Source organism: Bufo bufo, chromosome 3 (assembly GCF_905171765.1).
Source record: "Bufo bufo chromosome 3, aBufBuf1.1, whole genome shotgun sequence".
NCBI lineage: Eukaryota > Metazoa > Chordata > Amphibia > Anura > Bufonidae > Bufo > Bufo bufo.
In genome coordinates this window covers 656,402,621-656,424,768 of record NC_053391.1, presented here as the reverse complement: position 1 = coordinate 656,424,768, position 22,148 = coordinate 656,402,621, and the positions used below count along the sequence as shown (strand labels likewise).

At 44.1% G+C, this 22,148-nt stretch overlaps 1 protein-coding gene across 1 annotated transcript in view; it reads right to left on the bottom strand.

The window, feature by feature from the left end:
- Positions 1-12,025: 12,025 nt before the first annotated feature.
- The window catches only part of ANGPTL5 (angiopoietin like 5), a 28,547-nt gene continuing 18,424 nt past the window's right edge, over positions 12,026-22,148 (bottom strand). The window contains exons 6-7 of the mRNA XM_040422476.1: positions 12,716-12,901; positions 12,026-12,421 (exon numbers count right to left, since the gene is read on the bottom strand). Of these exons, the coding sequence (XP_040278410.1) occupies positions 12,102-12,421; positions 12,716-12,901 (506 nt within the window). The 3' untranslated portion in view covers positions 12,026-12,101. The remainder of the gene's footprint in view (positions 12,422-12,715; positions 12,902-22,148) is intronic.

The following is a 22,148-nucleotide window of genomic DNA, read 5'->3' as shown; positions in this document are numbered from 1 at the left end:
AGAGGTGATGTCAAAACGCCTGAAAAAACTGCATGAAAGAGCTCCAGCATGATGGGTTTTGAAAAGAAGTCAGAAAGACATAAAAAGCCACCTAATGAAAAAAAAATTCAGGAGTAAACAACCACTTGTGTGTCCTGCATTTCATATTTCCCATAGACCGTCAGCAACATACAGAGCTGGCATTTTTACTGCGAAAAATAATGCCAAAAAGCAGTTATAAAAAAAACACAATAAAAACTACAAAAGTGTAGAAAAATTACAGAATAAAAACCTGTTTGAAATCATCCCTAATGGGGTTTTGCAAGTTCCTTATCATATACAGTCAGGTCCATAAATATTGGGACATTGACACAATTCTAACATTTTTGGCTCTATACACCACCACATAGAGCCAATGGATTTGAAATGAAATGAACAAGATGTGCTTTAACTGCAGACTGTCAGCTTTAATTTGAGGGTATTTACATCCAAATCAGGTGAACGGTGTAGGAATTACAACAGTTTGCATATGTGTGTACCACTTGTTAAGGGGCCAAAAGTAATGGGACAATTGGCTTCTCAGCTGTTCCATGGCCAGGTGTGTGTTATTCCCTCATTATCCCAATAACAATGAGCAGATAAAAGGTCCGGAGTTCATTTCTAGTCTGCTATTTGCATTTGGAATCTGTTGCTGTCAACTCTTAAGATGAGATCCAAAGAGCTGTCACTGTCAGTGAAGCAAGCCATCATTAGGCTGAAAAAAACAGAACAAACCCATCAGAGAGACAGCAAAAACATTAGGCATGGCCAAAACAACTGATTGGAACATCCTTAGGCCCCTTTCACACGGGCGAGTATTCCGCGCGGATGTGATGCATGAGGTGAACGCATTGCACCCGCACTGAATACCGACCCATTCAATTCTATGGGGCTGTGCACATGAGCAGTGATTTTCACGCATCACTTGTGCGTTGCGTGAAAATCGCAGCATGCTCTATATTCTGCGTTTTTCACGCAACGCAGGCCCCATAGAAGTGAATGGGGTTGCGTGAAAATCGCAAGCATCCGCAAGCAAGTGCGGATGCGGTGCGATTTTCACGCATGGTTGCTAGGTGACAGTCTATTCACTGTGTTATTTTCCCTTATAACATGGTTAGGCCTCATGCACACGACAGTATTTTTTCACGGTCCGCAAAACGGGGTTCCGTGATCCGTTTCCGTTTTATTTTCCGTGTGTCTTCCTTGATTTTTGGAGGATCACCAGACAAGAAAAGTGAAAAAAAAATCTAAGTCAAGTTTGACTTGAAAATGATAGGAAAAAAACGGACACGGATCACGGACGCGGATGACAATCTTGTGTGCCTCCTTGTTTTTTCACGGACCCATTGACTTGAATGGGTCCGCAAACCGTTGTCCGTCAAAAAAATAGGACAGGTCATATTTTTTTGACAGACTGGAAACACGGATCACGGATGCGGATAACAAACGGTGCATTTTCCGAGTTTTCAACGGACCCACTGAAAGTCAATGGGTCCGCAGAAAATCACGGAAAACGGAACAACAGACACGGAACCCAACAACGGTCATGTGCATGAGGCCTTATAAGGGAAAATAATAGCATTCTGAATACAGAATGCATAGTAAAACAGCGCTGGAGGGGTTAAAAAAATTTTTTTTTAATTAACTCACCTTCTCCTCTTGTTCGCGTAGTTCCCGGTCTCTTCTTTACTTCTCAAAAGATGAACTATCGGCTAGGACCCTTGGTGACGTCAGATCACATGCTCCAATCACATGGTACATCACCACGGTGATGTACCATGTGATTGGAGCATGTGATCTGACGTCACCAAAGGTCCTTTAGCCCACAGCTCATCATTAAAGAAGTAAAGAAGAGACCGGGAACTACGCGAACAAGAGGAGAAGGTGAGTTAATTTTTTTATTTTTTTTTAACCCTCAATTGATCACCTACTATGCATTCTGTATTCAGAATGCTATTATTTTCCCTTATAACCATGTTATAAGGGAAAATAATAAAATCTACACAACACCTAACCCAAGCCCGAACTTCTGTGAAGAAGTTCAGGTTTGGGTACCAAACATGCGTGATTTTTCTCACGCGCGTGCAAAACGCATTACAATGTTTTGCACTCGCGCGGTGTTCCCGCAACGCACCCGCACATTTTCCCGCAACACCCTTGCAGCGTTCGGGTGTCCGCCTGGCCATGCGGAGGCGAGCGGATCCGTCCAGACTTACAATGTAAAGTCTGAACGGATCCGCTCAGGCTACTTTCATACTTAGAAAATTTTCTAAGTTTTAATGCAGACGGATCCGTTCTGAACGGATGCGAACGTCTGCATTATAGGAGCGGATCCGTCTGATGAAACATCAGACGGACCCGCTCCGAACGCTAGTGTGAAAGTAGCCTAAGATGAAGACAGAAGGAGATGCCGGGCTCCGCGATCAAGTGGATTAAGGTGAGTTAAATTATTTATTATTATTTTTAACCCCTCCAGCGCTATTTTACTATGCATTCTGTATTCAGAATGCTATTATTTTCCCTTATAACCATGTTATAAGGGAAAATAATAATGATCGGGTCTCCATCCCGATCGTCTCCTAGCAACCGTGCGTGAAAATCGCACCGCATCCGCACTTGCTTGCAGATGCTTGCGATTTTCACGCAACCCCATTCACTTCTATGGGGCCTGCGTTGCATGAAAAACGCAGAATATAGAGCATGCTGCGATTTTCACGCAACGAACAAGTGATGCGTGAAAATCACCGCTCATGTGAACAGCCCCATAGAAATGAATGGGTCGGGATTCAGTGCGGGTGCAATGCGTTCAACTCACGCATCGCATCCGCGCGGAATACTCGCCCGTGTGAAAGGGGCCTTAAAAAGAAGGAACGCACCGGTGAGCTCAGCAACACCAAAAGACCAGGAAGACCACGGAAAACCACGGAAAACAACTGTGGTAGATGACCGAATAATTATTTCCCTGGTGAACAAAACACCCTTCACAACAGTTGACCAGATCAAGAACACTCTCCAGGAGGTAGGTGTATGTGTGTCAAAGTCAACAATCAAGAGAAGACTTCACCAGAGTGAATACAGAGGGTTCACCACAAGATGTAAACCATTAGTGAGCCTCAAAAACAGGAATGCCAGATTCGAGTTTGCCAAACAACATCTAAAAAAGCCTTCACAGTTCTGGAACAACATCCTATGGACAGATGAGACCAAGATCAACTTGTACCAGAGTGATGGGAAGAGAAGAGTATGGAGAAGGAAAGGAACTGCTCATGATCCTAAGCATACCACCTCATCAGTGAAGCATGGTGGTGGTAGTGTAATGGCGTGGGCATGTATGGCTGCCAATAAAACTGGTTCTCTTGTATTTATTGATGATGTGACTGCTGACAAAAGCAGCAGGATGAATTCTGAAGTGTTTCGGGTAATATTATCTGCTCATATTCAGCCAAATGCTTCAGAACTCATTGGACGGCGCTTCACAGTGCTGATGGACAATGACCCAAAGCATACTGCAAAAGCAACCAAAGAGTTTTTTAAGGGAAATAAGTGGAATGTTCTGCAATGACCAAGTCAATCATCTGACCTGAATCCGATTGAGCATGCATTTCACTTGCTGAAGACAAACTTAAGGAAAATGCCCCAAGAACAAGCAGGAACTGAAGGCAGTTGCAGTAGAGGCATGGCAGAGCATCACCAGGGATGAAACCCAGCCTCTGGTGATGTCTATGCGTTCCAGACTTTAGGCTGTAATTGACTGCAAAGGATTTGCAACCAAGTATTAAAAAGTGAAAGTTTGATTTATGATTATTATTATGTCCCATTACTTTTGGCCCCTTAACAAGTGGGAGGCACATATGCAAACTGTTGTAATTCCCACACCGTTCACCTGATTTGGATGTAAATACCCTCAAATTAAAGCTGATAGTCTGCAGGTAAAGCACATCTTGTTCGTTTCATTTCAAATCCATTGTGGTGGTGTATAGAGCCAAAAATGTTAGAATTGTGTCGATGTCCCAATATTTATGGACCTGACTGTAGATGGGGATTTGACTCTTGTCACCCCCGCTGACTAAGGCCTTTTGCACACGAACGTGTGCGACTCGTGGCCGTGCTGTACGAACACCCACCATGGGGCAGCCGCAGCGGATCGCGGACCCATTCACTTTAATGGGTCTGCAATCCGTCCGTTCCGCAAAAAGATAGGACATGTTCTATCTTTTTGCGGAACGGATGTACGGAAAGAAAACCCATGTGCTTCCGTTCCGCACCATTCTGCATCTCCGGATTTGCGGACCCATTGAAGTGAATTGGTCCGCATCCGTGATGCAGAATGCACAAGGAACGGTGCCCATGTATTGCGGATCCGCAAATGCGGTCTGCAATACGGCCATGGAGCGCACACCGAATGGCTTTTTCAGTATTTTGCGGTGCGCAAAAAAACGGATCCGCCAAAAATACGGATGACGTCCGTGGGCATTCAGTTTTTTTGCGGAACAGAACAGCTGGCCCCTGATAGAACAGTACTATCCTTGTCCGTTATGCAGACAAGAATAGGACATGTTCTATCTTTAAACGGAATGGAAAAACGGAAATACGGAAACGGAATGCATACGGAGAACATTCCTTTTTTTTTTGCAGACCCATTGAAACGTAAACAAGAGGCCTAACTGTCTGAAGGAACCATGGCATTCATGCAAGTTCTGCAGCCTCTTCATTCTTCTGTCTGTCTACTTGCACTGCCTCTACTTAGCACAGGTGCAGAGTTTTTTGGATAAATATGACCTTACCTAGCGTTCTTCACTAGCCTTGTCCCTCTCTTGGAGGAGTGATATCAGGAGTGCATAGAGTCTGTGTAAACAGAGGCTGTAAGTCACCACACACTGTGCAGTCATCCCTATACACATACTGGACATCTCGGGAACGCCACCCACACACTGCAAAATCCGCCTTCAGGGTCACTGGAGCAGAATACAACTTGGTAATAGTAAAAAGAGATGGAGGACTAATTTTGATGGCATAGCAATCAGACAGAAAGGTAACGAGAGTAAATTCTCACAAGGAAAACGCTAAAAACGGGTAATAAAGCAATTTAAAAGGTGATGTATTTTAACATTACAGTATTGTTAGAAAAAAAGTTAAAAGTGCAGTTACTCTTTAAATATATCCCATTCATCTAGTTTTCACAACCGTGTTGGAGGAAATTTCTCTTGTCAAAATGTCTCTTGTGTAAGGCCGGGTTCACACGAACGTGTGTGACCCGTGCCTGTGAAGCGGCCCGCAAATAGCGGGCCGCAATGCTTGTTCGCCGGCCGTAGGTCAGCCGCATCGGATCGCGGACCCATTCACTTTAATAGGTCCGCGATCCGGCCGTTCCGCAAAAAGATAGGACTTGTTCTATCTTTTAGCGGAACGGAACAACGGGACGTAACCCCAGGAGGCACTCCGTAGTGCTTCCGAGGGGTCCCGTCCCGTGCGGCCGTTCCGCGATTCCGGATTAGCGGACCCATTGAAGTGAATGGGTCCGCATCCGTGATGCGGAATTCACACGGAACTGTGGCCGTGTATTGCGGCCCGCGATTTGCGGGCCGCAATACGGCCACGGATCACACACGTTCGTGTGAACTTAGCCTAAGGCCTCGTTCACATTTCCGTTTTTCACTGACGTGTGCCGTCCGCATTTTCCGCGGAGAGCACACATAGTCATTGATTTAAATGTGTCTGTTCACATTTCAGTATTTTTTTACTGACTGTGGGTCAGTAAAAAAATCACAGGGACATGCACTACTTTGATCCGTGATGCGGACCAAGCACACCCATTGAAGTCTATGGGTCCGTGAAAATCACTGACACACATCCGTTTTGCGTCCGTTTTTCACTGAAGACTAAAAGGAGATTCTTTGGAAATTTGAAGTGAATTACGAATGACACACGGATGGTAAAAACGGACACACGGACCAACCACGGATCCGTCACGGACAGCTTCACGGATGAAACACGTACACTTTTTTAACGGACGTGACACTGACACGGAAATGTGAACGAGGCCTAAGGATGATGGTTGTGCCCAAAGAACTGGACTTTATCTATAACTGCAGCCTTTCACAACTGTCCCAACTGTGTCTCTGTACTATCGTGGGTCCGTATGTAGACAGGGTTGGTGATGACAGAATTCATTGGATTCAGCAGTTTAAATGTTGAACTAATGCTTTATTTTTCATCCAAGTTATACAGTCACTTGAGTGAATCCATGGCACCTAAACATAAAAAAAAATACCTTTCCCATCTGGCCTCATCTAAAACACTCAGCAACACATGGGAGATCAGGCTTTCAGCAAGTAGGACATCCAGCTTTCAGGCTCTGTTTTTATCCCTGCAGTAAATGAGCCCAGCAGCCACACCTGGGTTTGCCTCAGGCAAGGGGAATGTGTTGTACTAGAGTGGGGAGGGAATGGCACATCCCACTACTAACACCTACATATCATTCCATAAAAATCCAGCCCAAAAAACACTTTAAATAAAAGTGTCTGAGAAACTACACTTTGCTGAAACCATCCAGCTTTCCTAGATTCTTTTACCTCACCCATCTGAGCATTCTGGGTGAGATATACACCGCCTCCAGTACTTTACCAGCCACCATGTTACAGTACTCAGATACCCCCAGGACTTAGGCTACTTTCCGTGGATCTGCAAAAACGCATCCATTACAATAATACAACCGCATGCATCCGTCATGAACGAATCCGGTTGTATTATGTCTTATATAGCCATGGCGGATCTGTCATGAACACTATTAAAAGTCAATGGGGGATGGATCAGTTTTCTATTGTGTCCGAGAAAACTGATCCATCCCCATTGACTTACATTGTGTGTCAGGACAGATCCGTCTTGCTCCGCACCACATCGCGGACAGAAAACGCTGCTTGCAGCATTTTTCTGTCCGCGATGGGGATGCAACCAAACAGAACGGAATGCATTCTGGTGCATTCCATTTCATTCAGTTCAGTTTTGTCCCCAATGAATGGGGACAAAACTCAAGCGTTTTCTTCTGCTATTGAGATCCTATGACAGATCTCAATAGCGGAATTGAAAACTCTAGTGGGAAAGTAGCCTTACTTTATGGATGAATTGCGCAACAGTCACAAAAATAACATATATCAATCGCCTATCAGCACTAGCAGAAAACAAGGTGCTAAAATAGTGGATCCCTGAATACACAGTAAACACACAAGACAAGAACAAGATACAACTGTGGAACAACACATCCAAGAATATAGAACAAAGTACAAAACATTCAGATGGGAATGCACCTAGCAAATACTATACTAACTATACCTGGAATATATAAAGGCTCAGCAATCAGCAACTCTGCCCTAATCAACAAGGCGAAGCCAGGCGATAACCAAACTCAGATTCAGATGCAAGGCACAACTGTCCAAACTAAGTTAACTAAGTAAGAATAAAGCAAAAGACCCATGTTACTCATAACAGCTTAGTCATTAGTTTGAAGTTCTGACATAAAAAAGGTAAAAATATAAATAAATGTAAAGTAATAGAATGTCCTGCATATGCTACAGTCACATGACATCCATAGATTCATACAGCATTGTTTTCAATTATCTTCTACCAACATCTGTAGCTAATTTACCCACTGAGTAAAGCAATGGTTTGTCCTGAGGAGACACCAAAAATATATGACATGAGAAATGAATTAAGATTTCTTTTAATAGCTTACGTCTACGTCTGTTTATCCTTCATTTCCGTTACTATCAGTGACATTCGGTACATATAAGATTTATATAGTTTGTGGTTGTTGGAGTTCATAACCAGGCCACGTATGGAAATTTTTGTACCATATGACCCAACTGTCCTATTGTTCATACAACTGCCCTCTAAAAAGCACCTAAAAAGGGCTGCAGCCCATTCACACGTCCGCAAAATGGGTCCGCATCCGTTTTCAATAGGGCCGGAATGTGCTGTCCGCATCCGCATTTGCGGATCCGCACTTCTGTTCCGCAAAAAAATAGAACATGTCCTATTCCTGTCCGCAATTGCGGACAAGAAAAAACATTTTCTATGAGAGTGCCGGCGATGTGCGATCCGCAAAATGCGGACCGCACATTGCCGGTGTCCGTGTTTTGCGGATCCGCAAAACGCATACGGGCGTGTGAATGGACCCTTATAGATGGTACAGCGCTATACAACTCGGAGCTTGTACATAATACACCTTCGTGAGTCTCAGGGCAGACTGGCTATTGACCCTACCAGGAAACTTCCCAGTGGGCCAATGCTCAAGGAGCCACCTGAGCCACTTGCACCCTACTCATGGCCATCAGCCAGGTACAAACCGGCCTAATTCTCCCAGTATTAAGAAACATTGGGAGTGCCACATGTTCAGTCCTTAGGTATACTACAATGGGGCAGGAAAGCTGATGTTCCCTCCCCGACATCGACCATTAAAGGTCACAGGCCAAGCCTGAAGCCTTTGAAGTAGTGAATCAATAGTGCTGGTGGTCGCAAAGTGATGACATCATCGCAACCACCTGCGTTAGGACAGAGATGGCAGGATAACATCAAGGTGACAGCCTATGCCAGAAATAAGGCATCTCAGGCCACAGGCCAAAAAAGGACTGTGGCCCAAATGGCAGATGTCGGCATGGAACAGGAAACAGGTGAGTCTTTTTTTTCTTGGCCACTTGAAAAGCATTCTACTAGGGGCACTATAAGGGGGATTTTTATTATTACTGAGGGCACAATAGGGGCAGTCAATGCTGGAGGGCATTGTTATTGCTGGAGGCACTATAGGGGGCATTATTGATACTGGGGATACTATAAAGACTTTACTAATTCTGGAGGCACTATGGGAAATTATTATTACTAAGTAACTATAGGGGCATTATTACTACTGAGGGCACTATAGAGGGATTATTAATCCTGGAAGCACTAAAGGGGGCATTATTGACAGTGGGGGTACTATAGGAGCATTTTTATTATTGGGAGTACTGAAGGGGGCATTATTATTACTGGTGGCACTACAGAGAGTATTATTACTAGTAGAGGCAGCTCTCTAGCTGTTGAGGGTATTCTGCTTGTCATAATAATTTTTGCATGATACTACTATTTTCAAGGGCACTATTTGTACGGCACTATTATTTATCCAATATAATATTTGCGGTCATCTGGGAGCACAGCTAGCAGTGTTGGGGTTAGCAGCAGGATGACACTTTTGGGGCACCACAATGATGATTTCATGTTAAGAAGGTGAGGAGGAGGATGGAAAAGTGAGGAATCTAAGAAATCTGTGTAGCAAAAATTAAAGCAGAAATGAAATATGGCTGAAAGTAGTCATCATGGCGGCCAGGCAAAAATAGAGAAGATAAGGAAAAGAAAATATCTTCAACCAGAAGAGATATCACTGGATGTAATAGTTAGGTAGTGCTGTTTTCTCATGTATTTTTGGTAGTGCTGAAGTACCAGGCAGCTTGTTGAAGGTAGGGCTGGCCCGATGCTATGGCACATGTCTCACCTCCTCAGTCCCTTCCTCTATATCTTAATTAGAAACAATTGGAGGAAGAGAACAACAAAACATGATAGCTGGAGCTGCCACCACATTTGGCAGCTTTTGGGAAAGTATTTTGTGCTGCACTGTGGGATTTGTTCTCCTGGGAAGGTATTTTATGCTGGGCTATGGTATTACCAACCCTTTCATACTTGTTTTGGTCCTGACTTCTACCAATTTGGACCCATCTACAACATAGGGCCATGTTTAGTTTTTCTCCAGGGCCACTTTAAGTTCCCAATCTGACGCTGCTCACGTTTGATGACAGTGATGTAATAAAATTCATCAAATACTATGACATCACTAACAGAGACTTTCTATTTTAAGAGCACTAAAAAAAGTTATCATTTTAGACCAGAAATTGCTGTATTATTACAACCAGACCTTGTCCATTGCATTGCAAACCTACTCCCTCTGCAACAGACCCTCTGAAACCCATAATAACATAATAAATAAAAACTGATTTTTCATGTTATGCTGTAATAATATGTCCAACAGTAAGTAAAAATGGGAAAGAATAATTGAGTCATTTAGCTTCTTTTTATTGAATTTTGAAAATGAATAAAACATGAATAATGCAATTAAAATGATCTTGTAGTAAAATACTGCACGTCGCTGCAGTTAGATTTCATTAAGGGAATGTCAGACGAATAAAACTAAAATCATAAAACATTGGAAATTTTTTTCCCGCAACACAAAAGTACATTAAATTTAATACATATATTATTTCACCTTCAGTTGGATTGCATTGAGAAAAGTATTAGGCAAAGCACAGAACTTGATTAAAAGCATTACAATCCAATAGAGGCAAAGGGCCCCACAGCGGTTTAAAGTACATTGACTAGCAAGTTGAAGAACCCCCAAGCATAGGTGTCATTAATCATAATGTACGACACATAGAGGAGGACATAAAACACAAAAACAAAGGGGGGGGCACACTGATATATATATATCAGGAACCCAAAGCAGAGATCAAAATGGGTGCTCCCATAATGGCGCCAGGTTGTGCACCCCAGGGCAGAAGGATGTGGTGCTTGTTTCCCCTCCAAGCCCTGTCCAAGATAAGGAATCTAAGAAGTCTGTGTAGCAAACTCAGCAGAGATGAAATGTGGCTGAAAGAAGTAATTATGGAGGTCTGGGTCGAATGGAGAAGATGAGGAAAGAGAATGAACAGGTTTTTGCCACAGAGCAGAAAATGCTGGTTGTGGGCCCCCTAGCAACTTTTGTCTGATTTTATGCTACGTAAACCCTTGGGGACAATAGCAAAGAAAAGGTCAAGTCAGAAACAAAAGGGGAAGACAAGAAGGAAGGGACAACCCGAAAGATGGGAGGGTGATCTAAAGGAGCAAAGCAAAACCCAGAGGATAGCTAGGCTGGGGTAAAGCAGTATTAGGCTACTTTCACACTGGCGTTTCTGGGTCCACTTGTCAGATCCGTTTCAGGGCTCTCACAAGCGGCCCAAAACGGATCAGTTCAGCCCCAATGCATTCTGAATGGATAAGGATCTGTTCAGAATGCATCACTTTGGCTGCGTTTGGTCCCCATTTCGTTTTTTCGATGGTCACTAAAACGCAGCTTTCAGCGTTTTGGTGACCGTCTGACTATGCGGAGCCTAACGGATCCGTCTAGACTTACAATGTAAGTCAATGGGGACGGATCAGTTTTTCATTGACACAATATGGTGCAATTAATAACGGATCCGTCCCCCATTGACTTTCAATGTAAGTCAAGACGGATCCGTTTTGACTTAGACTTTTTTGAATTATTAATGCAAACATATCCGTTATTAACGGATACAAGCGTTTGCATTATTCATGGGGATCCGTCTGTGCAGATACAAGACGAATCCGCACAAAACGCGAGTGTGAAAGTAGCCTTAGTCAATCCACTTAATCCACTTAGGGTTAAATTACCAACTGTGAGCCCAAATTACAAAGTTGTAGGAAGGCATAGAATCCCCCTCCCTATCCTCCATGCCCCGATGTGACAAGACCCCGCCAACCTGCTTTTCTATTGTACATGCTCAGTCCTCAGGATCCACAGAGGCAGACATAAGAATTACGGACAGAGACCAAAGGCAACAGGATTTGTAACCAAAGGAGGCACGTGGAGAGACAAATAAGTTCATAACGCTAAAGAAAATGAAAAACTTGTTTATTACAAAGATGTTTCTTGTTAACTCCCTAATCACTGTGGGCCCACTTAATGGGAAAACCCCTTTAAGTCACATTTTAGCCTTTTTTTCCCCATAATCTTCTCATTCTTCCTGGTCTGTGAGTGTGATGGGCCAAATACAGTCCTGTGCAGCATATAGAGGAGGACTCTTGTGTATCAGATGGAACTTCTTGTGACCACTAGTACTCAATAGTGGTCACCAATACAGGATGTAAGGTGGTTGCTAGGCAACACGAACACTTACATCCTATTGGAAACTCTAAGGGGACAGGGGGGACTGTAAGAAGAGAAATAAGCACAGCGGCATATAATATAGGTCTTAAATACGCTAAAAACTAATGATGCAAATCATTTTTCATTTATAAAACGGGTAGTGAGTTCTCTTAATTTTCATTGAAGCTGATTTAATCTTAATAGTCGTATTGTTCTCGATCCACGTGTCCCACTGGATCCCCGATATGTCCACGCCTCTAGTTACTCGGTGAACACCGTTCAGGTTGGCTAAACCACACTGGCTGAACCACCAGCCGCTCCTGCTCTCGTGCTGGCTGCAGCTGGCCACTTTGGTGCCATTGACGAAGCAGGAAGGATAACAGTTATCATTGTCCACATCATATGTACTGAAGGGGACGGCATTTTGGTTGTCCTCTTTCCGGTTTCCCCTTATAGCATCACCTAAACATGAATAGACTGTTAATAAATGCAAAATATGAAAAAAGGTGAGAGCATGCAAATTTTCACTAAAAAGGTTGTCTCTGTCAATGTCGGGAGTACTTCAGGTGGGGCTAATACTGAACGGACATCTCAAATTCATTGTCGATCAGAGGTCATTTCTGTTCATAAGGAAGCCCTAAGCAGAAAAGCCCTCCTCTTTGAGCTCCATATGCCCTAATGGAGCACACAGGCAGGGTTGACTTCATGAGATGAACCTTATAAAGATATTGGAAACTGACCTGATAAATACTTTACCTGCAGTTCCAAAGTAGCGTCCAACATGCATTATAAATGCCGTCTTCTCATCTTCGATCCAAAAGCTATCATAAGTTGCATAGGCTGAAGAGCCATCTTCTGCCTCTAAGGCTATATTCAGCATAAAGCTCGTGTTCTTCTGATTGAGAATGCAGAACGTTTTCTTCAAACCTAGCCAGAACTCACCTGCAAGTACAAAAAAATAAAATTAAATATCGCATTGAGATTCAGTATCAAAGGGTCTTCCACTTGTGATTATTCCTTTTGGTTGGAAAGTTCCCAAAGAAATAAGTTAATATAAATAAGGATGTCCTGCATCTAGGACCCTCCACTGATCAATTGCTTTTGATGGAGACACTTGGGAGCAAGGGTTCAATTTCCCTGCAGGCTTGGATCCGTGACGTTCGAGCTGGGATGGGAAGCAGAGGCAGAGACTTGATGCTACAGACGTTCCCCGTGAATCTTATGCTGGGATGTAAACACAGGGTGCGGGTCACAAATCGAAATTATGCTGTAGTCAAAATGTACTCAGAACTTCCATCATCTGACTTACATAATGCAGTGAGGTTGACTGCTGGTGTTTTTATTGTGTAACTCGAAAACCCCTTTACAGGGGTGGATTGGCCATAGACCCTACAGGGAAATTTCCCAGTGGGCCGATGCCTAGGAGTGCCACCCCAGCCAGGTACATAATGTTCTTATTCTCTCTTACGCACCTGGCCAGCAGCCGCAGGTGCCCTCCTGAATTCAACTGTATCGACATCCTCAGGACAGAAATACAGTTGGATACTGTGACACGACTGGCAGTTTTCTGTGCTGGGGCAGTTGGGGTGGTATATTACTCTGCACTATGGTATTGTTGGCCTTGCTTACTTCTGTTGGCCCTGCCTAATTATGTTGCCCCGCTTTCATATGGCCACTTTTACCTTTTTTTTCGAGGGTCACTTTTAGTTCCCAGTCCGCCCCTGCCCAAAATGTCTTTTGCAGGGGATCTGTGATTATCAGATAAAACAAAGCTTCAAAAAACATGCATCACCTATATATTTTCTTTACTAATTAAAACCAGATAATTCCTTTTTTCATATCTTATTTATTTTCAATTTTTTTTTAATTCTCTGAACAATATTATGGGGGGCAACCATCATGCCTGAGCTACTGGTAACTTAGAGATATTTAGAGATATGCTTTTCAATAGCCACATGGACTATAGGACATAATGGACATGACATGGTCTATTGACATATAGAATTTTTCTAGGCATGTTCTGTGAGGGGTAGTAGATACATTGAGGGGTAGTAGATACATTGTGAAGATCACCTATTGTGAATGGTTGATCCTTTGCTAGACCTAGTTCACACTTCAGCGATTTGGTCAGTGATTTCCATCAGTGATTGTGAGCTAAAACTACAAGGTATAAATAGAAAGATCTGCACCTGTTCTGTTTTTGAGCTGCACCTGGTTTTGGCTCACAATCACTGTCCAAAATCTCTGAAGTGTGAACTCGGCCTTATCTATACATGAAATCTGTCTTTGTAATCCTGCCTGTGAGGATAAGGAGATGACTGCTGAGAAGTGATCACAGAACAGGAAATACCATCCTACCGTATCATTAGGCTTAGTGTCCAGTGTGAAAACTGTACCATGTTAGTATTTTTTTAAAACACAGTCACATGGAAAATCAAAAATAACATCACCAAAAAGTCTTTAAAAATGTGGTTATCATATTCCCTTTAAGAAATTAATCAGTACAGAATGTTGGATCTAAAATGATATGATGTTGAAAGGTGAAGATTCAATTTGGGGAGGCCAAAACCAAAAAGTACAAAAAAAGATATTTCTGGCAGAATTTAGAAACTTCCAAGGACAATGAATTAAAACCTGGGATTGTCTGTAGTAATTATACATACCTCAGAAGTTTATCTATCATGCTTGATAAATGTGAGACATCTGGCAATAAGGCAAACACAGGGCCACCTGTCCATAACACTTGGCTTTGTAAAGTCATCTCTTCCTAAACAATGTTGTTCCTATTTTCCATTTGCTTATTAAACTGTGGTGCGGGTGGGCAGACCCATGAGTCACAGGGGCCAATGAGTCAGTGCAAAACAGTCTGGCCAAAATTTCTCAAGAAACCTTCTAATGCAAATTAAATTAGAGGAGTTTTCTACAGAAAACGGAGAGAAAGATAAGCAGATGCACCTCTGCATATTGTATGTCAAATCCTCAAAATTGAAAATGGTTTCCCGAAACTTTCCTAATAATGGCTTATCCTATGGATAGGTCATCAGTGTCTGATCGGTGGGGGTCTGACACTCAGGGTCACCACTGATCAGCTTTTTGAGAAGGCACCAGCGCTCGCATTAGCACTGTGGCTTTCTCTCAGCTCATCAAGCACAGTTCTGTACATTGTATAGCGGCTGTGCTTGGTATCGCGCTCAGCCCCATTTACGTCAATGTGGCTGAACTGCGCCTAGGCCATGTGACCGATGAACATGACGTCACTGGCCTAGACTAAGCTGAGAGAAGGCCGCGGCATTACTGTCAGAGCCAGTACCTTCTCAAAAAGCTGATCGGCGGGGGTCCCGGGTGTCGGACCTCCACCAATCATATACTGACAACCTATCTAGAGGATAGGTTACCTGTAGAAAAGGCTCGGAAAACCCCTGTGTAATGCTTAGTAGATGTGCCTAGTGTCCTCTTTGTGCAGCAGATCCGCCAATTCCCAGGACCCTCTTCTTTCACTTAAAGGAATTGTCCGGGCTCTTTCTATTGATGTCCTATCAGGATAGGTCATCAATATCAGATCGGTGGGGGTCTGACACCCGGCATCCCTGCCGATCAGCTGTGTGAGGAGGAGAGGGTGCTTGCAAATTTACCAACTGCCATAGTGGTAAGTATGGTTGAATGGGGTTGTCCGGGCATTTTTTACTGATGAACTATAACACGCATAGGTCATCAATATCAGATCGGCGGGTGTCCGACGATCAGCTGTTTGAGGAGACGGCGCACGCGTACTGCGTCGGACACCCGCCGATCTGATATTGATGACCTATGCGTGTTATAGTGTTGTCTCCCGTCTCTCTTCCTGCTCTGCTGCTGTATGTCTATGGAACAGCAGCAGTGGCATCTCCTCAAACAGCTGACCGTCAGACCGCCGCCGATCTGATATTAATGACCTATGATGAGGATAGGTCATCAATAGTACACTGCTCAAAAAATAAAGGGAACACTTAAACAACACAATGTAACTCCAAGTCAATCGCACTTCTGTGAAATCAAACTGTCCACTTAGGAAGCAACACTGAGTGACAATCAATTTCACATGCTGTTGTGCAAATGGGATAGACAACAGGTGGAAATTATAGGCAATTAGCAAGACACCCCCAATAAAGGAGTGGTTCTGCAGGTGGTGACCACAGACCACTTCTCAGTTCCTATGCTTCCTGGCTGATGTTTTTGGTCACTTTTGAATGCTGGCGGTGCTTTCACTCTAGTGGTAGCATGAGACGGAGTCTACAACCCACACAAGTGGCTCAGGTAGTGCAGCTTATCCAGGATGGCACATCAATGCGAGCTGTGGCAAGAAGGTTTGCTGTGTCTGTCAGCGTAGTGTCCAGAGTATGGAGGCGCTACCAGGAGACAGGCCAGTACATCAGGAGACGTGGAGGAGGCCGTGGGAGGGCAACAACCCAGCAGCAGGACCGCTACCTCCGCCTTTGTGCAAGGAGGAACAGGAGGAGCACTGCCAGAGCCCTGCAAAATGACCTCCAGCAGGCCAAAAATGTGCATGTGTCTGCTCAAACGGTCAGAAACAGACTCCATGAGGGTGATATGAGGGCCCGATGTCCACAGGTGGGGGTTGTGCTTACAGCCCAACACCGTGCAGGGCGTTTGGCATTTGCCAGAGAACACCAAGACTGGCAAATTCGCCACTGGCACCCTGTGCTCTTCACAGATGAAAGCAGGTTCACACTGAGCACATGTGACAGACGTGACAGAGTCTGGAGACGCCGTGGAGAACGTTCTGCTGCCTGCAACATCCTCCAGCATGACCGGTTTGGCATTGGGTCAGTAATGGTGTTGGGTGGCATTTCTTTGGAGGGCCGCACAGCCCTCCATGTGCTCGCCAGAGGTAGCCTGACTGCCATTAGGTACCGAGATGAGATCCTCAGACCCCTTGTGAGACCATATGCTGGTGCTGTTGGCCCTGGGTTCCTCCTAATGCAAGACAATGCTAGACCTCATGTGGCTGGAGTGTGTCAGCAGTTCCTGCAAGACAAAGGCATTGATGCTATGGACTGGCCCGCCCGTTCCCCAGACCTGAATCCAATTGAGCACATCTGGGACATCATGTCTCGCTCTATCCACCAACGTCACGTTGCACCACAGACTGTCCAGGAGTTGGCAGATGCTTTAGTCCAGGTCTGGGAGGAGATCCCTCAGGAGACCGTCCGCCACCTCATCAGGAGCATGCACAGGCGTTGTAAGGAGGTCATACAGGCATGTGGAGGCCACACACACTACTGAGCCTCATTTTGACTTGTTTTAAGGACATTACATCAAAGTTGGATCAGCCTGTAGTGTGTTTTTCCACTTTAATTTTGAGTGTGACTCCAAATCCAGACCTCCATGGGTTGAAAAATTCGATTTCCATTTTTAAATTTTTGTGTGATTTTGTTGCCAGCACATTCAACTATGTAAAGAACAAAGTATTTCAGAAGAATATTTAATTAACTCAGATCTAGGATGTGTTTATTTTTGTGTTCCTTTTATTTTTTTGAGCAGTGTATAAGCCCGGTCAACCCCATTTAACCATAGTTACCACTATGGCAGTTGGTAAATTTGGGACATGTAAGCTTACATGCCCCAAGTGAACACCCCCAAATCCGCCTGAAAATGTCCAGGGAATTTGCATGGATTTCCCTGAAAATTAGGGGACGTCCCTGCAAATTTAGGGTTGGTAGCAACTATACCTAACATGTCTCCCAGCTTCTCAGACTACCTATAGCACCGTGTGCTGCAGTAGTCGGACACACTGCCCCTGCCTTTGACACTCGTCAAGAGACCTGCTGGGGAAAACACAGAATGGACATGGCGATGATGTCAGACAGCTACCTATAGTGTGTCACCATTACTGGCCATTGGTGAGCTGAGACCATCAGCTATTGTGAATGGTAACTTCCATGTTATTTCTATATAGGTGTTACCTGCCGTTGTAATCCTGCCTGCGATGATAAGGAGATGCACACTGAAAAGTGATCCCTACAGAATAGGAAGTATTAGCTTATCGTGATGCTCAGTGGCCATTGTGAGAAATTGTAAGATTTCAGGTTTTTTTTTAAATAAAATATAAGGACATGGAAAATTAGTAAAAAAATTAAAATTCTTTAAAATATGTTCAATATAAATACATGATTTAAACAATACATCATTTTCTGATGATGTATTCCATTTATCTTGTACTACAGTATTACTGGTGTGTGGATGAGGTCCTGACCAAAATGTAAAACAGCTGCACAGGTAAAACAAGGATAACATAAGGAAAACAGTAGGGAGATGATGTATAATAGGTGGATTCTCATTTTAGTCCAGCTCCCTGTGCAATGCTATTAACGGATCCTCTTAAACACATTGACTTAAATTAGTCCCACTGTGGTGATATACAACAGATGTAATAAACATATATGGATGTAGCAGAGCTAAATCAGTAACTTAAAGGAGACAACGACCCGCAGCTTGGTTATCTCCCCCTACAACATAATTGTAAATATATGTGAAGTGGTGGAGTAACCCCCTCCAGATGTGTTTGGGACTGTTGCCACACGTACATTTATTTCTGGCAAAGGACTGAGTCTTAACATATTGTAAACTGATATCTGAACGGCATTGAAGATGTTTATTCAAGGCTAGCCTCGTCCAGTGACTGTTATTGTATTATATAGTAATACATCTTTTATTGTATTGCTTCTGGTGCTTCTTTTTAGAACAAGCTAGGTTGACAACAGGGAAGGATAGCCCCAGGAGCCCTGCCTGGTTAAGAGAAATATGTAATGCAGAGCATGAGAAAGGATAGTCATGCCTAACGCCTGAGTGCAGCGTCCCACTGCAGAGCAGCGGTGAACTGCAAAAGGTTTAAAAATGTACTTTTGTGTGGTATATGCATTTATTGTATTTTTTGCATGCAAGGTGTTAATCCACCGTTTTTTTTGTTTTGTTTTTACGGTATTCACCTGAGGGTTTAGGTCATGTGATATTTTTATAGAGCAGGTTATTACGGATGCGGCAATACCTAATATGTATAGTGAATTTTTTGTAATTTTTTTTAATCAGTGATAAATGTGTTTTTGTTTTTTTTAAACTTTTTTTCACTTTTTTGTTTTTTACAAATCACTAGTTGGACCACACGTGAAGTACTGTGTACAGTTCCGGGCTCCTGTGAACAAGGCAGACATAGCAGAGCTGGAGAGGGTACAGAGGAGGGCAACTAAAGTAATAACTGGAATGGGTGGACTACAGGTCCCAGAAAGATTATTTAGGGCAAAATTAGGGCTATTCATCTAAAAAAGATGACTAAGGGGCGATCTAATAACTATGTATAAATATATCAGGGGTCAGTACAGAGATCTCTCCCATCATCTATTTATCCCCAGGACTGTGACGAGGGGACATTCTGTGTCTGGAGGAAAGAAGGTTTCTACACAAACATAGAAGAGGATTCTTTACGGTAAGAGCAGTGAGACTATGGAACTCTCTGCCTGAGGAGGTGGTGATGGTGAGTTTACTAAAAGTGTTCAAGAGGGGCCTGGATGTATTTCTGGAGTGTAATAATATTACAGGCTATAGCTACTAGAGAGGGGTCGTTGATCCAGGGAGTTAGTCTGATTGCTTGATTGGAGTCAGAAGGGAATTCTTTCCCCTAAAGTGAGAAAAATTGGCTTCTACCCTTTTTTTTGCCTTCCTCTGGATCAACTTGCAGGATAACAGGCCGAAATGGATGAGCAGATGTCTTTTTTCAGCCTTATTATAAACTATGTTACTCCTATCATCTCTTCTGCTCTCCTCCTCCTAGGTCGCTACATGGGCAGAGTTATAGAATCATAAAAAAGGTTGCACTCCATGCCAATGAGAGAGGAGATATGGCCATAAGGGAGTAAATGGGCTTGTGTAAAGCCAAGTTGAGGGAAAGGAAGGGCCACAGTAAAATAGAGACAGTCAGTACGACAAGAGTGGGCTCCCTGACAGACACAGAGAGGTGGACAGAGAAGGGAACTTCCTCACAAATTTTACAAAAGGCTGCATGTGGACCCAAAACTAAGAGCCAATACAGGCCTATAGAGAGGCCATATCACAGTGTCAAGAATATACCTTTATATCAGGTAAGATGAATGTGCTGTTAAAGGGGTTTTCCAGGAATGCTATGATTTCTAACAGATATGCAATATAGTTTTTTTTTTCTTCATTTTTGACCCTCCTGACCTGTTCTCATGTAAACAAATCCCTCAGATTTGTTTCCATCCTGTAGGTAGCACTTCCTGTTCCTGTATCCAACCAAAACCATGATGCACTTCTCCTTTCTCTGCCACAACTCCAGCACCGCCCCTAAAAACACCCAGCTACTTTATATGACCTCCCACCCATATAGTTATGAAGACACTCCCCTATCACTGCCCCACCCATGGACACGACTGTGACGAATACCACGCCTCGTGCCCACTTGACGTCACCCATGTCAAGCTCACGAGACGCAGTATGGTCACTTGTTACCAAAGCGTGACGTTACGCCCCCCAGAGGAGAAGGTAAGGTCAGCTTAGTACAGTTTACACAGACACCTCCTGTCCACGCGGGCACAGAGAGTCAACAAGCTGAGAGATCCTTTTCACTGCCGCAGTGAAAACAGCGCTGTATCAGCCCGGGTAACTGCCACCAGCTTCTCATTTGATATAAGCCCGGTCCGCTTACGGGATTATATAGGGTGAGAAACCAACCCACGGTAGCTTATAACTAGGCCAAAACACGGACGTGGGGATTCGTGATCGAGATACAAGATAGCACAAGATTAAATTATATATTTAATCGCCTTAAAGAGGACCTTTCACCGATTCTTACCCTATGAACTAACTATACCGACATGTAGAGCGGCGCCCGGGGATCTCACTGCACTTACTATTATCCCCGGGCGCCGCTCCGTTCTCCTGCTATGCCCTCCGGTATCTCCGCTCACTAAGTTATAGTAGGCGGAGATACCAGTCCCTAAGTTATGGTAGGCGGAGTCTGCCCTAGCGCTGGCCAATCGCAGCGCAGAGCTCACAGCCTGGGAGGTTATTTTCTCCCAGGCTGTGAGCTCTGCAATGCGATTGGCCAGCGCTAGGGCAGACTCCGCCTACCATAACTTAGGGAACGGAGATACCGGAGGGCATAGCAGGAGAACGGAGCGGCGCCCGGGGATAATAGTAAGTGCAGTGAGATCCCCGGGCGCCGCTCTACATGGCAGTATACTTAGTTCATAGGGTAAGAATCGGTGAAAGGTCCTAAGGGCACACTAGATGACACAATATACACAGAGAATATATACAGTGGTCTGAGATTACAGATACAGGTGATATAGGTACAACAGGGTTAAGCAGAACAATAATTTAGTTTACCAGATATATGACCCCTTTAGGTAGTGATGAGTTCTTAGCTGTATTCACGTCGGAGGCAGTGATGTCAGCCGGTTGCAAGTCCCTCTAAACACATTGCACGATGTGACCCCCTTTCAGAGAAAAAAGACACGCCCACTTGCTGGCACAAGCCTTTTAACCTGTAGCCGGCCCTTCTCCTCCCGGATCCACCCCCCTCTTGCTGGGCTGGCAGCAAATGACCCACAAAACCCTTTAGGGTTCATAGCTCCAGGCCAGAAGGTCACAGGGAGATGGTTCTGGGACCAATGGATCTGCCTGGGTTCTGGCTACAAGTAGAGTCCAAACATGGTACCGTTAGTTGGTTTCTGTGGGGAGAGATGTATTTCTCCCCTCCCGGGCATCCTAGCCTAAAGCCAGGACTACGAGGACGTTTGGCTTTGCCCCAGGATTGAAAAAAGATCACTGAATTATGCCAGGGATGGACGGACGATTCATAATTCCTTATGAAATGTAGGTGCCAACATGTCTAGGACGTATCATTGATCCTGGCAAGGGCTGATACCTCCTGCTGGGGGTTTTCCTGCAGGATCCGTGCTGTCTAACTGGAGGTGTGAAATGTAACCAAATGTGGCCTGCTAGGAGTTTTCTGCTATCTGGCTGCCGCTTTGAAGCAGGGCGCCCCTGTGGAGCTTGATTTCCTTTGCCATTTTTCAGCAAATGGTGGGTGTGAGGACATGGCTGACAGTAAATATTAATCCATATTCCTCACAATGACATTACAGGAAGTAAGAAAGAGCTGCATGGACATTGT